The sequence below is a fragment of the Apteryx rowi genome, unplaced genomic scaffold, assembly GCF_003343035.1.
Source record: "Apteryx rowi isolate R43461 unplaced genomic scaffold, aptRow1 scaffold_109, whole genome shotgun sequence".
In the NCBI taxonomy this organism is placed as follows: Eukaryota; Metazoa; Chordata; class Aves; order Apterygiformes; family Apterygidae; genus Apteryx; species Apteryx rowi.
The window spans coordinates 1,580,730-1,597,339 of NW_020447297.1; the positions used below are offsets into that span (position 1 = coordinate 1,580,730).

Here is a 16,610-nt window from a genome sequence, read left to right on the forward strand (position 1 = left end):
GGAAACACTAGCAAAGGTATAATATACATATGCTGGGCCCCAGAGGAATTTAGTGTAGTCCCTTTGATTTGGGTGCTAACCTGTTAATTCACACCAGCTGCATATTTGGCTTTTTATTACAAATWAAGTGGATTTTGTGTGCTTGAGGAGAGAAAGGACCAGGGTTGTGGTACTGATCTGTATGAGGTGAGAAAAGCAGCTTATTTGGGACAAGAAATTCTCAGAAGTCTGCTGACAATATGGAAATCCATAAAAAATCCAGACTGGCCTTCTCTTAGGTAGTATGTTACAACATCACAGTGACTCAGCCTGCTAGATAAGCTCAGACAGAAGTCACACCATTCTGGTACGCGGATATTTTCCTTTTCGGACTGATTTTTTCAAGCAGTGATAACTGAGTGACGTAGTTAACTGGACTGTTTTCTCTGGACAAAGTCCCATGTTTGTGTGTGAAGTTAAGGTATTCTTGATACTGCCATTTACACAGTTGTTTCTTGAGCTCACTTTGAACCTACAGAAAAGAAATTTAAAAACAAAGAATCAGAAAATTGAGACTTAGAAGGTAATGAGGATAAAAGATGCAAAAATGTTTGCTTGAATTTAGATTACTATGGCCCAGATGCATGAAGGCCCCTAAATCAGTCAGGATTAAGCCTTAACACATTTTTAGAAGGATTTAATATGTCCTTATTTGTGTTGCTAAACAAACAGACTTTATTTCCCAAATCCAGAGTACAAAAGGGAGGTCGTTCACAGTAGTTGCTTTCTCTATTGCTCCAGACCTGCTTCATAAATATTTCCACCYTTCTGTGTAATTTTTACCTTTCCTCATACTGAATCTCCTGTGCCTCCTTGCCATGGCCTGCTACTTGCAATAAGTCCTCATGTGTCCCTCTCCAGGCTTTCAGCCTATTCAAATTGAATTCCCCTCTTAGAGATCCCTTACTGACTCTGAAAGATTTTGAATCAACTTGAATGTGTATTACATTTCAGAGAGGTCTCAGGGATCCTCAAAAGCATAGATAAAACTGAAATTTTTAACCATCCAACATGTAAGAGGTTGGTCAAGAGACAGGTAGGGCGAAGAACCGTGGGAGGAGGTCCCAGGACCACTGTTGACACTTTGGGGAATGGAGTGAGAGGACTAGGGGAAAGTAGCCTCTGTTGCCCCGTATAAACCAGCTTGCACTTAAAGCCACAGCAAAGGGAGTGCAAGTAGGTGCAGGAAGCAGCCAGTCCTTTCCTCTCCTCCCATGGGATAGGGAGGCAGTCTGCTCCCCTAGACAACTGCTCACTGTGCCCTGTTACCTCTGTTCGCATTCAGCCTCATCGCTGTCTGCTTCCGCAGCAAGTGACTGTCTCAGATGTCTGCAATGCACCTTGCAGATGCCATCACAAACAAAGAATATATGGCAAATGCTTATATCTGCATAGCTACCATCTTCCCTGGTTGGCATTAACAATGAAAATCTATGACGGTGTTACAGTTTTAGCAGCATTAGCACAAAACCACTTGAAATTAAATGCAGAAATAAACTATTAAGTGAAGCTATTAAGTGATACAGGGGGGTTAGAATGGACAAATCTGATTTATCTACTCTGACCTTGGATCATCTGGTAATTCTGTTATCTAACCTTTTGCTGTGCAGACACACTAGACTGGCATATAGAAAGGAGGGTGGGACATTTGGAAGTACTTATTTTGGACTTCAGGGCCTCCTGAAAGTAACTGGCAATATCTACTATGGAGATGTCCCTGATTCTGCCTTTAGCATGAAATCTGTTAGTGACACAGACATGCCAGCCTCTATGTGCAACTTCAGGCGTGGGCAGAACATGTCTTCTGGAGCTTTCAGGACTCTAATAAATGAAAAGGGGGCTTCCTCCACCAATCCAGTGCTCCGGTATCCCAGAGAGCTCAGGACCCTTCAACATTCCTATGTACACCATTCCACAAAACAGGACGCAGAATACTAGCCCTCAATTTCATCCCCTACAGACACCAGCCTTCTTGCCAGCAGCACAGTCTCTCACATTGCTATACATACTTAAAACTGAAGAAGCACACACAGAAAATAATTATTATATTTTAAGATTGCAGTGAACCATACAAGATCCGGTAAAGATACAGCGGTAAATTACAAGGATTGGCCAATCTGCTGTGGAAGCAGTCATTCTTAAGCATGGACATAAGCCAATCCATACCACTTGACCTTGGGGCCAGGGATCACTCACTCCTTGTCCCTTTTTTAACACCCACTAGATTAGCATGCTGCCAGATATAATATGCAAGCAATTTAAAAGCTGTCGGCATGGAGTCTATGCAGACAAAAGGCAGGTGGGACGTATAGCATCCTGTGTTTAGTTAGTCCTGAAGACTCTCTCTAAGGGCAGTATTGGCATGGGAGCAGCATTAGCATGGCCATCGTGAGTTATTTTCCTAAGTAGCAAACATATTTTGGCCATCACTCCTCCCTAGGTAGGATTCCTCTTGCCTACCTTTAGCCTCTCTCTGAGAGGTGCCCAGTCTAAGCCAGTCACCTAAGCACACTCTACGGTGAGTGGAGAGAGAGAAGCACCTTCAGCAGGTCATTCCTCCCACCTAACCTACTCACTCTTCTGATGATGAGATGAATCATCTCATGGAGGTGTGTTTTTACATTTTCTCTGGGCTTTTGGTTAATTCTGCTCTTTTGGGGAAAGTGCAAGCAAATTCTGCCACTCCAGACAGTGTTTACACAAGGAAATCCAGATAACTCTCCTCTTTTCCGTGGGAAGCTGTTAGTTTTTAAAAAGGTAGGCACTCTAAAATGTGCTATAGGGACTTTGTCTGAGAGTTCTAATAATGTCACAAAAACAAGAAAGGAAAGGATTTATAACAAGACTACTGAAAACACACAAGTTGCCTTGGAGAAGAAAGGAAAAGGGAAAAGGAAACAGAAAGGGAAAGGACATAAACTCACTAGGAGAAAATAGAATGAAAGGAAATACAGACTGGTGCAAGATTTCCATTGAGACATCATCATGATAGCTATCAGACATAAAGCGGAAAGAACCTCCCCTGACAGCAAAGTCACCAACCACTTGTAAAGGGTCACTGCTTCAAAGCTTATTTTGTGTCCTCCTGTCGGAATTATATGAATACAGATAAAGTCAGCAAAGGCACCAGGGGAAAAAAAGATATGTGTATTTCACGCTTTCAGGAGCAGATCAAAGCACAATTCACTTCTGGGAACAGGAAAAGTAAAAAAAAGCAGGAAAAACAAGGGGAGACTGTGAGTTTCAAAGGTTTTGATAATCTTATGTACTTGCTACTCACCTCTGCATTTGAGAAGCAATACAGGAGAGCAACGACAAAACCCTAGGACAGGCAGAGCAGGGAGAAAAAAAAGTCAGCAGTCAGGATTTGAAGCAGAGAATCAGAGAAAGACATCAGCTTTCATTTTTAATTCAATTAACACAGTAAATACATATATATACACACATATACATGTGCGTGCATGTATGTATACACACACACACTCACATACACACACACACACACACACACACACACACACACATGTATATATATACGTATAAAAAACTTTTGTTCCAGTGGGATTTAGGTGATGTGGCACTATTTATTGGATTTTAACATGCAGACAAAATATCTCCACATGCTGGATATTTATACTTTTGTCCTTTTATGCAGACACTTGGGTTTAATTCATTGTTTACCATATCCTCTTCTTTAGATAAAGTGGCACTGCCCTCTATCTTATTCTAGTCTAGTGGGTGAGGACCAGTTCTTGGTTTGCATCTTTACTGCTAAATTATCCTCTTTCATTTAAAAGAGAATATCTATGTTCAGACAACCTGTTGGGAATGGTCTTCGGTTCATATGCATCCAGAACTATGATCAGGTACTGTCTGGGAGAGTGTTAATCAKCCCGGACCCAAACTATTTCACAGACTGTGGGCAATCACTGGACAGTGCTAGACGACAGTTTACTGTACCATATACTACTGTACACTGTACTGTATGTATTAGAAAACTGAACAAGACTGCCCTGAACATTGGCCCACAATTCTCCATGTTGTTAAAATGTCAACATGGTCTATGGTGGAGCTTTGGCTTGGGCCAATACATGCTTTCCCAAACAGTGTGCAGTCATGGCTGAGAGGTAAGTGGGGAAGAGGGATCATTTCCAGTGTGCATGAACATGGATATGTTGTTGTGGGGTACAGGAGAAAGGGGAAGGAAAAAGACCTCCTTAGCTATTTGGTGCAACTTGTGCCATACCCAGGGAGTTGCCTCTGGCCCTCCCAAATCTGAGATACTGCTCTGACCAGTGATATAGCAAAATAAGAGAAACAAAAAAAAGTATTAGGAACTCCTAACAGCTGAACAGCTGAAGGATTATTATATATTTTCATTATTTCTCCAATCCTCTTATCATCACTTTTATTTTATCCAGAATTAGTTTCAATCAGTTCACCTTAATCCATACCTTTATCTTCATGGCATYGTATAAGGCACCCAGACATTGCTGTTCAATAAAGGTAGATGTTGTATTCTTTTGTGATTAGCAATATGGAGTCTGAGTCAGAACTCATAACTGGCATGAGATTTTAAATAACAATAAGATAGGGGAACAAACAAGAGAAAGAGCTTGTGAAGGAGTAAGATGAATGTGTGTGTTGAATTTAGACATGTTATTAACACCTGCTTTAATAACCAGTCTGAAATATAAAACTCCTCAGTGTGGTGTTTCAGTCCAAGCCCCTTAAGACTGATAAATTTTTGTCCAGCTTACCTGAAAGGAACCCAAGCCCAGCTCAATATAAAGTCGAGCTTCCAGACCAGTGCTTTCTGGGAAAAATGCAAATACAATATAGTGCACTCCAAAGAGAGGGATCAAGAGTAATGTGGATTTAGCAAGTCTCCTGGCAAACCAAGAACAAAATAACAAGGCACTGTTAGCAGCATGCAATTAGTGACAGCAATTATTGGAACAAATTCTATTACAGAGGATCAACTTCAGAGTGGGGGCAACTATGTCCAAAAAAGTTCTGGAAAGATTACTTTCTGTCACTCCCACCATTAACATCTGGTGAACAAAGATGAACAAATCAGCTTACCAGTTTTCTGGAATGACCTTCAGTGGCTCTGTTCCCTGCTAAAAATGCAAAGGTGGAGTCACCCACTAAGTGCTCTGATCTGTCCTTCTGAGATTAATCTCAGTCAGATGGAGGTATCTACCATGTAAGTGTCTAAACTTCAACATCTATCAAAGGCTACCCAACCATTAACCATCCATGGGACTTGATTCAGTTGCGTAAACATGGGTGCCAGGTCCATTTAAGATGTCCTAGGGTATTCTGCTTGGCCTTCAGCTCACTCCAGAAGGCCACTGTAGCCCCTGCATCATGACTAACAGGCATTCATGGATGTCTTAGGATGAGTCAAATATTTCGCTAGAGTCCTCTGACTGTATTGATGACATCTCCATTGAATATGCTGGAGATTGCAAACATCAAGGACTAGATTCAGTTAGCAGACTATAAGCATCATGTTATAGCTGAGAATTTAAAGTAGAGTGTCTGTAGTTATCTTTTTGTGGCCATTTGTGTGGAAAGGTCTGGATGCAGGATGGATACATTACCTGAATACATTTAGCATTTAGTCTTTCAAGCTGGGTCATTTGAAGCCTTAGTACTTTATATTAGATTTTTCATTTCTTCTCTCCCCCCTTCACAAGAAAAAGAGAGGTGTGTGATATTTGGGATGAAAAGGGAAGTCTACTTTTTTATTTGTTCTGGGAACTTCCCTTTCCCCTAGTAAGGAGTAGAACATTTTGCGCTCTTGCTCATAAAACATCTCTTAGAACAGCTAAAACAGGTCATCACCAAAAGACGCAGCAATACTTACACAAAGTGGCTTGAATGGCTCCCTCCTCCCTCTTGAGATTTCAATTTATGGACTAGAATTCTGATCACATTAATAAATATAATAAAGTTAATCTGAAAAGACAAGACAGGACCTGTAAACTTATTACAACATGAGAACATATCCTCTGCTGGTACAAATTACATTAAAAAACAGTCACAGGAATTACACTGATATAAACCAGTGAAGATCTGACCTCAGATCAAATCAATAGCATTTGAAATATTATTTATTTTTCCCACCAAAATGCAGTTATATGCAAACATTTGCTCAATGTTGAATAGGCCTACATATCTCAGCGCTGTTATGTATCTGGTATTAATTCCTTGTGTTCCACTTTCAGCGCTTAGAAGGTCTTATGTGGTCTAAATATCCCCTCCTATTCCCTTCATTGATTATGAAAGGGATGATAATAATTGCCATTTGAAATGACATGATGTTTGCTTCCTAAACTTAGATGGAATGAATCTGTGCCTAAGAAGTAATTTTTGTCTTAAGTTTGCATGCTAAGAACTTGTTTTAAAAATGCACTAGATAAAGCAACCTACATGTATTTCTTGTATTAAAGTAGCTTCATGTGATCTAGAAGTCTTGCCAGTATGGATTGTCTTTCTTCAGAAATGGCTTACAAAGGTACAGACACTACTGTGCTCTCTGGAATGGAGGAGGCAATGTGACTCCATAACCTCCTAGCATGACTCTAGAAGACGTATGATTTGCCCTTCAGATTGTGATTTAAGTTGTAAAGGGGCAGGAGGAGGATGCTGTACAATACTTTCTAGTTGTTAAAAATGCAAAACAAATCAAACATGGCACATGATAGTGCACTTTTCCAATTTACAGGAAGGAGACACAAACTTAGCTTTACGATTTCCAAAGATGCTCAAGACAACATGCAAAAACATACTAATACAGTTAGCAGAATGGGGCCTTTGATGATCCATAACACTACTCCATTTTCATCATCATCCCAACATCTGAAACAGTAGACAAAAGACAGTTAAGTTATCTATTCCATGTGACCTTTTTGGAACACAAGAAACTATTTCTCTCTCAGGAYAGGAAAGCGATGGACATCAAGTTTTCAAAGGCTTCTCCCAGTCCTCCCACTCCCATGCCTCCCAAAAAGTTTCTGTACGGCCCAGTTAAAAGGATGCTTATTCATCAAGAGGCAAGGGTTGAGGAACCAAAGCAAAGTCAAAAAATACACACTTATATTTTCAGGCTTCTTTCCTACTCTCCTGTTGAAAAGTTGATTATTTTACAGGGTACAGATCAGAGATTGAACTACTATGCAGCCAGGAATGCAATGATTTGTGGCTTGTAAGGTAAATGGGTAAGAGAAGTCCAGGCTTCTAGTAAAGGTACCATGAAGGCAGAGAGCAGATTAGGCTTTTGGTCCTTACATCAAGGCTGTTCATGCATTTAACGCTAATAACATTCCAACTTTTCCTTCTTCCAGTCAAATGTCTTACATGCTAGGTTATATCAGGCTCCCTCTTTCTGAACTTTCTCTTCCAGTTTTGTGACACAGGATGCTTGGCTGCACAGTGATAAAGTGCCCAGATAGTGGCTTATGTCAGCATGTCAAACTTTAGGGTGTCTTTGACCTGTGAGCTATGTGAGTTCGAAACAGCTCTGGCTGAAGAACTTGGATTTTCCATTTACTAGGTTATTAGGTAAAAGATGAGTGGTGCTGATACTGTGACTTCTTTATATACCTAATATCAGAAGAGCAACCAAGTGAATGGAGATATCTGCAATGGGATTCATCTCACTGTGTGTTGATGCCTTCATCAGAGCTATTCAGTTACATTTCCTTTGCAGTCAAAGGAGATCAACACAGCAGAGGAGCCTACGGCATCTTGCATCTCATCTTAAACTGGGCATCTAAAATATATGAGAGGAACAAAGCCCTAAGAAAGTCTATTTCTTTCCACGGACTGAAAAGGGAGAACACAGTGACTAGATCAGATATAGACATCTAAGACTCAGTTTGGTTGCCCACACATAGCCATCAAGAGCCATTGGCTAAACTCTAGTGTATCCCACCTGTTCTTCACATACTGCTACAGAAGGGCACAAGCTCACAGAAACTGTCTGTCTGTTAGCCATATGTCTTGGACATCTTAGGGAGTCTCAAACTAGCTGCCTATGAGCAACTAGTAGAACCCCTACATTATGGTGCAACTAGAATCTAGAACCCCACTTCTAATGTGTAGGCTATGGGTAGGCTATGCTGGAAGAGTACCCAAAGTTCAGACACTAAAGTCTTCAGTCCTTTTTTTAACCCTGTGAGAACTTGTCTGAGCTCTTGCTTATTCTTTCCACCTTTTGCTGAACTCTCTTCATAACTAAGTATCTTGTGCCAGATTCTTCCACTACTGATTCAACAAATTAGCCCGCCAATCTGGCTTTTTTTTTTTTCTTGGAAGAGGAGCGGCAGAACAGGACAAGAGTTAAAATCTTCCTCAGACCTCTCCTGACTACAAAGGGAAGCACATGCTGTGGAAAGATAGACAGGTTCTATTTATGAAACACTAAAATAGAGAACAGATCTACTGCTGACATAGTGAAGTAATATAAAGAAAGGAAAATAGGCTGTGCCAAATGGGGTGGACTACAGGACTTACTGCTTCTACATCATTAGCCTGAGTCCTGAGCAGGTAGGTATGAAATAGCATCTTTTTCAATTGATCATCCATATAAAATGACCTGAAAGCCTTCAGGGTACCTCTTAGTAAGCAAGCTTTGGCTTTATAAGTGGATCCCATATTAAAAGATATAAAAGACAAAATGTCCATACTTACAATGACAATTACAGATTTTAGTACTGTCCCTATATACATCAAAATCAGAACACTGAAAATTATTTTCTCATTTATTTGCTTTCAAAATTTAAAGAGTAGAGGCACAAATTTTGGGGGACAAATTTTTTGCTCATCTGTTGTTAATCTCGAACATTTCCATGTTAGCAAATCAAAATGCAATACAAAATAGGTTGCCCTCAGGTTCCTTACCCAAACTGTAACTCACCCCGTATTTTGGTGATGGATTCTTGTGAGGACCCAAGCAGACATCACAAGAGTGGGAGCTCCTGGACAAATCAACATGGAAGACAATTTAATTTTTGTTTGCTTACCACGTCCCATGGAAACTTTATTGCAAGAACCTTCACAGCGTATACGCATTAAAGTTCAGACAATGGGCCAAACAATCTTGCAGCGCCTTTATGAAAGAACTTAACTCTCAGTTCAGGGGGAAAAAAATAAAAAACCCTCTCCTCTCCACCCCTCAGGAGAATTAAATCAAAATGAGGGAGAATAGGGGGATACTTTGGAAGTAGGTTTTCAAAAATAACATTTGAGTATTACGGGAAGGTTTGCATATGAGTTATGAGCACCTGTGGAGTTTGAGGGATCACCTATTTAACTAGAGCTATTTTATCCTGTGAATTGTGGCCAGCACGCAACTCTCTACCCTGGAGAATTTATCTTTGTCCTGAAGCGTCTCTACTGTTCACTGTAGACCAGTCAGCTGATGAACAGTCCATGAAAATTTGTTCTAATGACCTCATTATCTAAGATGCAGGAATCGGTGATTTCTTGTCTCTCTCCATCACCGCTTATCCTTCTGCATTTGTGGTTAAATAGCTATTTACAAGATTTTTAAAATAGTCCTATAAACTAGGTAATTAACTTTTGCTCTCCTTTTCTGGAACTGAATTTCCAAACGCTAAGTGACTTTCAGATCTTCCTAAAAAAAGGACTCTGAAGTAGGTCAAATTTTCACCAATAAATCAATAGAAATTTAGGTAATATCTGCCTAAATGTCATTTAGGATCTAGAAAGATCTAGAAAGAAAGGCACAGAAGTCTTCCTTCCTCATTTTAGGCCTTTCTTTGAGGTCTCTAAGCTGGGACCGTATTCAGTCCCAGCTGCCTTTTTAATTAATGAATAGAAATAGTTACATCCATGCCACCTAAAATCTGAGTTGCCCCAGAGATGCCTCTCATTCCTCATTGACTATAGGAGGAGATGAGGATTATTACGCTCTTAACTGAGGTGTTTTCTTTATTGTGTGAAGTTATTTGTGATTAACCAAGTCCTAAGTCTCTAGTTCCAGGCAGTCAAAATTGGAATAGCTCTAAATTAAAATCCCCTTTTGAAAATTCATCCTTTTTAAAATTTAGGTACCTAAATAAAATCTAAAAATCTGAACATGAAAGCAAAATTCCTGTTCACCTCAGAAGAACTTGGATTTCAATCCTAAGCCAAAAATGTCATATACCCACTCATTTTGGGTGCCTCCACTTTAGAATGATCAAGGTGACGTACAAGAACATCTAGAGCTACAATAAACAATTCTCTGCAGTGAAAGAAATGCTATTTTTCTATTCTGTGCACATACTCTGACAATTTGCCAATTCTGACAATTTTAATTGCTATATAAACTCAAAAGGTTCTTTAAAGCCAGGCCTCTGCAAAAACTACAGTTTTTGCTTCCTAGACCTGAACTCACTCGAACTAAGATTAATATATCGAATTCTGACTACTAAAAGCAAAATGCCAACTTAAAGTTAGTCATCTAAGCTTCTTTAGTCAGTGGAGGAAGAAAAGATGTTTCCAGGAGGTTATCCAGCCACATTAGTCATCTGTTTGAAAACTGGACTAATAACCACCATAGCATGCCTACCTAACTCTACTGACTACAGGAGAAACTTGGAGAGAGAGTTTAGATTAGATGACTTTTAAATGACTGTAGTTGCAAGAAATGAATCCCAACCATAAAGATGAATGCTGTAGTCTTTCAAGCGGACACACTGTGCTTCTAGAAATCCATTATATCCTCTCCTTCAAAGTTTAAAAATGTGAAACATTTCATAAAATAAAAAGAAAGGCAGAATTACCCTGTGGTTTTGATGTGGCACTACTGCATGAATAGGTACCCTTTACTGAAAGAAATCACCTCAGAACAAATATTTTATCTAGTTCTAAAGTGAATGGAAATACTAAACAACACAGAGTGGAAAAGAGTACTAACCCCAGCCAGCAAATATGAACCACCATACATACTGCTTATCAGAAACAAAGGTCAGCAAAAGCAGTGTTTGCAGGTATATCCCTTCTATAAGAAGCCAGAAGAAGTTGGCTAAAATGCTGAACTGAAAGAATGCCACGGCAGCCTTACAAGCAACCTGGAAATGCGGAGGAAGAAAAAAAAAAAAATTAGATCTTCTTTCAGCTGAGTTTAGTTCTTTTTTCTTCACAAGTATAAGCAAAATTCAATGTTGCCACACAAAAATGAAGGAACAAACACAAGATTTCAGTAGGTTTGGCATTCCATCATTTCAGTTGACTTTACCTCAGTTTTTCAAAAGGGAGAGCTTGGCCCTCTTTTATAGGTGAAATTCTTTCCTGATAGAAATGGATATAGCTCCATCAGAGTCAACAGAGCTGTACCTCATATATCAGAGCTGAATGTGACCCATAGCACTAGTTTTTTTGGTCTGTGCAGTTTACTGTGTAGGTTATTTGTTTTATGATTTCAGTTCCAGTAAACTAACAAAGAATGGGATAAAGAAATCTCCATGTTTCCTTCACATCAAGGATTAAACACTAAATCAAGGAAAGAGAGAGGGGAAGATTAGTACCGTTGACATTAGGCAGTGGTCCATGGTTTCATCAGCAAACAAAACAGCATCTTTGGTGAAAACAGCAATTGCTCTCAGGATAAAGGAGACAAACAGGTGCATATGGATGTAATTCCGTGTACAGTGGAATTTTCTGACATGGAAAAAAAAAAAAGAAAAATTGTTCTTCAGGAGAAATTTCTTGGGGTCTTATCAAAACCCAAACAGGAATATGCAGTGACTTCAGACTTTCCAAAGCAAATACATGATCTATCACTACTTGAGAGGGAGCTAGGCACAAGGGGGCAGAGCAACTATGATCTGTTGAGGCTAATAAAAGTGCTAGAATAGCTCTCCTTGAATCACCACACATTTGAAGGAGTTATCAGCAACAGGGATTAACTCTGGGACTCTTGGGCTGTTTTGCAAAAACACCTTTTAATTATCCTAAATAGCAGTTTTTGTTAAGCCTGCAACAGGCTCTTCAGCCCCTTTCTGGCTAGAACAGAACCGAGCATTGAATGGGTGTGCATTGCATGGGACGGCTACCGGAGGAGTAGCTGCCTTTTTCTAGACTTCCCTGTCCACACAGTCTGACCTTGAGCTGAAGGAAACTCCTTCAAGGTTTGGACAGATCAAGGTGTGTCCTGGGTTCTTCTATAGATATGACCTCTGAGACTGTCAATACATGCCTCCTAGGAAGCTGTTTCTGTGCTCTGCACTCTCATCTGCAGAGAAAATTCAGGACTTTTGTTCAAGTGCATTGGAGCTAATAAGAAATAGACTCCTTTTCCTAACAACCAAAGTTATCAAACATGACATTAAAATTTCTTTAAACCTCTTCCACAGCTCCCATTTATGGAAGCAATGGTCTTTCACAGAGGGAATGGGCAATTTAGAGTGATTGCAGGTTCAAGGCACGAGACATACTGAGTTTCTGCACAGTATGTCCCTGTTAAGCACTGGAAGAATAGTTACCTTATGTTAATGGTGATAACAGCCTGGGGCATTTATACTGCATGGACAGATTGCCCAGTCAGCTTTATTGTTTTAGCATCTGCAGGTAAATGCCGCAACATGAGCAGAGAAGAACCCATTGCCATCAACAGAATGTAATGTCTCAGAAAGGTTTGGAAATAATAATAAAAAAAAGGGAAAAACAAAAACACAGAGGGCTTGAAAGGAATAAGTATGAGGCTGTCTTGAGACACCCTGAAAAAAGACCAAATTTTTACCTGAAGGCAGCAAAGACAATTAGAGCTGTAATGAGTGAAGTCACTGATGCTGCATAGCCAGCAGTGTAGACACGCCAAAATGCAGAATAATATGATTTCTATGAGAAAGAGAAAACACAGACCAGTGCTGGTGGTTATGCAGCATGCATTCTGGTGTGCTCATTTCACTAAGATGCGACTTCCCTTAGTTAGGCCTTCCCATCACCTTGTGCTGCTTTGGGAACTTAAGATCTGCATCAGCGTTTTTCCCTTCATCACTAACATGCCTCATTTTTTGAATCCTACACAAGCTTAGGCATGAGACCAGTTCCACAGCCCACTGCTCTCCTGAAACAGTGACTTCTTTGAGTACATTCAATAGGAAAATGTTAACTTTGTACATAACTACATTTTCCCCTATAGGCATGTAGGGGACTATAGGAACTCTTGGGCACGGAAGCCTTCAGATGGGCGATTTGTGAATCAGTAACTTTTGGAACAGGGCCGGACTCTACTCCATTCAGGTCAAAAGGATGTTTCCCACTGAATTGAAAAGTGTTGTTTTCCATAAACAGAAATAGCTAAGCCGCAGTAGCTAATAGAGAAATAAAACTTGCATTTTGCATGTGAGGAAACCAAGACACTGTGAAGAAGTCACCTCACAATGTGGAGATGGGAAAGTTACGGCTGAGATAACAACCTCTCTGTCTTTAATTCCTTGGTCAAACACAGTTCATCCAGTGGCCCTATACTGTAACACTGCAAAATTCATCACAGTTTTTTGTTTGTTTGTTTGTTTTTTATTGAAATATCTTGTATCCCAAGAAAAAAGGAGCATGTTTATAGAGCTTTAGCTATGCAAATTTTATTCTGTTTCACTACAAGATCACCTAATTGTTCAAAATCCCAGGAAACCAAATTCTCTGAATCCAGGTAAATTTCCTCCTTGTAAATGCAATGGACACTTTGTTCTCTAATTGATCCAAACTCTGTTTATCCAAAAGGCAGCAACTCTGCATTGAGACAGCCATTAGCAATTTTAAGTAGATCCATAAATAAATCAGGTAACCCTGACAACCTAAGAATCATCCTGGTGTTTCTGAAATTCTCCTAGTGTTTTATACAGTATTTTTAAAACAAAGCTGCAAGTTAGAAAACACCTTCTTCAGCTGAAGAAGGAAGCATTTGGATGTCTTTTGTATTTTATTGCAGGGTATCTAAAAAAAACAGCTCAGTATGCAGAATACATCATGTGCTCTCACGGCAGATACACAGTATGAAACTAGTGGTTCTCTTGCAATATAAGTGGGATTCTTTTCACCTTTTTCCCTATATTTACAATGCAGTAGAGTTTATTCACCTTGTCTTCCCTTTATATACCCCATGGATATGAGTGGGATAACAAACTAAACAGCCACAGCACAGACATGAGCTCTGCCCTGAAAACCTCCCCAGTGTTAAAATATAAATACAGTCCCTTGCTTGATTTCAGCCTAGACCATATAGGACAGACTATATCTGTGCATGATTCACTAATTAGCGCAAACCAGGGACTGCTACCAGTACACAGCTTGGAGAAAGCTGCCCTGATCTGGAGAGTAAGAGAGTTTAGCTGTGTGGAGGACAGCACTGCGTGCCAGCTGGCCCCAGAGCTGGAGAACACTGTGTGCTAGAAGATACAGCGCCTGGAGAGCTTGTATCCCTTCTGAAGTGATTGCAGGGTTTCCAGAAATGGTCCAGAATTGTTTAATGCATTTATCTTTATAGCCTCCCTTCAGGGTAAAGAAGTGCAAATACCTATATTTTACAGGTGGGGAATTGAGCCTGTACTGCTTATTACAGCCATGCTCAGGTTATTAGGTTCATGGAGCCAAATGGATTAAGCCAATTGCGTCTACACTTCCTAAAGATTTAGATACTTGAACTAGTGCTTTTGCGCTTGAGCTTTCATGCTTGGAGAGACAAATGGTTTAATCCAGATAACAGCCAGAGTGTTAGTGATACGTAGACAGTGTAGGCAATCAACTGAGGGCTTCAAAGTTTGAGGTCAAGACTGACATGATAGTAAAGTTGTAGTGGAAAGCCAAAACCCATCTTCTAATGGCACTTGGTGTCAATTGGCCCAAGAGAATTAGTTGTTGAAGGGAAGGGTGTCTGTCAAATCGCAACCCTCTCCAACTTTACATGTCTTACTCTGGCCTGCAGCAAATCACCTTCTTCCACYGTGAATTCACAACTCTGAACACTCACAGGGAGTTATATAAGTTAGACTTTTCTTTCACAGATTCGGGGGGGGGGGGGTTAGTTGCTTCTGTCAAAATACCACAAGAAGGGGAGAAGGCAGTGGTGGTACCCCAGTGGTCACTGCCTTCATGTGAGATGTATGAGCCTTGCTGGATACAGAGTGGAGACGAGGGCATGGAGACACTCTTATTCCCTTGCGCTGAAACCATCCAATTTAGCAAATGTTTGAACTTGAGACAGAGGCAGAGAGYACAACTCTGTAAATCAGCGCTGTTCAGCTGTGAGGCAGAGGTTACCACTGAGACACTAACTCCACCAGTGCAGTGGGAGGCATTCCCTTCCTGGGGCCTTGGATGATGAGGAGGAAGGCAGAAATTTAAATCGTATGAAGATGTGAGCGAAAAAGTAGTGCTGCTGGAGCCTAATGGAGCACCTAATGATGCTCTTTAGACAGGAAAAAATGGGAGTTCATTTCTACTCCTCTGAGGGGCTAATTTAAAGTGCAGAAATACTCAGTGGCATCCAAGAGTTCCTTCCGAAATAAGTGCCTTGACCACTGTGCTACAAAAATATGGACTTTTTTTTTCCCCTCTCTTTGACTCAAAGAAAATCTGAAAAAACAACAGGAGGGATTCGAAGGGGTCTTCCCTGAAAAATTCCCCACAGACTGTTAGAGCATCCTTAGGAGGTGCATGATATGAATTCAAATCCCCTCTGTCAGTGAACCATGACCTTTGTTACCCAGAACAAGCAACCTAAGCACTGCTGAGTGACACTGAGAGGAGAGAAGGGATGGAGAGGAAAGTGGCCCTGCTACCTGCTTCTTCCATGCTTTGCACTGAGCCTCATTTGTTAAACAGGCTCTAAATGCACCTAAAATTTTGGAGCTTAGCATTGAAGAAGGTTGATAACTGGATTCTGATGGGACTTGGATGTGAGGGAGCATTCAACATCAGCACATTCAAGAAAGGATGCTCTGGACATGCCCACAAACAGGAAATAAAAACTCACCTGATCTTCAGGCCCTTTACTGGAACCTTCATCAAAACCACATGCAATGGTGTAAGGTGGGAATGGTTCTGACCAGTATGCCTCCTCTGTACAGTTTCTCTGAAGGGTGCCTTTAACGGTGAAATATATTAGAGAATGAGCTGTGGATTTTTTTAATTTAATTTTTGACAAGAAACAACATATTTCTATTCCTACTTCAGTTCTTAAGTTAGATACTTACAGGTCTAGTCATGCTCAACAAGATTATCTGTAGAGAATTAATACTATTCTATATACCGATCATTTGAGAAGTTGAGACAGATGTTCCCATTCATTTCAAGATGCAATGGAGCATCTACATTTCATATAGGATATTCATTCAGTGAATTCAGTCTTTACAGAGGAAACCAAATTAGGCAATTTATCCTGCAGTTACAACATAGTTTGTGCCTGTGGACAAAGCCCTGAGCCACTTGATCTAGCTTTGAAGTTAGATCTAATATTTGAACTTGGCCCTGCTCTGACTGGATGGTAGGACTAGATGGCCTCCAAGGGTCCCTTCCAATATTAATTATTCTATGACTTTATAAGTCAGCGA

At 40.3% G+C, this 16,610-nt stretch overlaps 1 protein-coding gene across 1 annotated transcript in view; it reads right to left on the reverse strand.

Annotated features, from left to right (window-relative positions):
* Positions 1-294: 294 nt before the first annotated feature.
* Positions 295-16,610, reverse strand: part of LOC112969256 (vasoactive intestinal polypeptide receptor 1-like) — a 29,642-nt gene continuing 13,326 nt past the window's right edge. Inside the window, exons 4-13 of the mRNA XM_026072386.1 lie at positions 16,034-16,143; positions 12,800-12,897; positions 11,586-11,718; positions 10,976-11,129; positions 8,969-9,029; positions 6,840-6,909; positions 5,915-6,006; positions 4,800-4,929; positions 3,320-3,361; positions 295-511 (exon numbers count right to left, since the gene is read on the reverse strand). Coding sequence (XP_025928171.1) covers positions 323-511; positions 3,320-3,361; positions 4,800-4,929; positions 5,915-6,006; positions 6,840-6,909; positions 8,969-9,029; positions 10,976-11,129; positions 11,586-11,718; positions 12,800-12,897; positions 16,034-16,143 — 1,079 coding nt within the window. The 3' untranslated portion in view covers positions 295-322. The remainder of the gene's footprint in view (positions 512-3,319; positions 3,362-4,799; positions 4,930-5,914; positions 6,007-6,839; positions 6,910-8,968; positions 9,030-10,975; positions 11,130-11,585; positions 11,719-12,799; positions 12,898-16,033; positions 16,144-16,610) is intronic.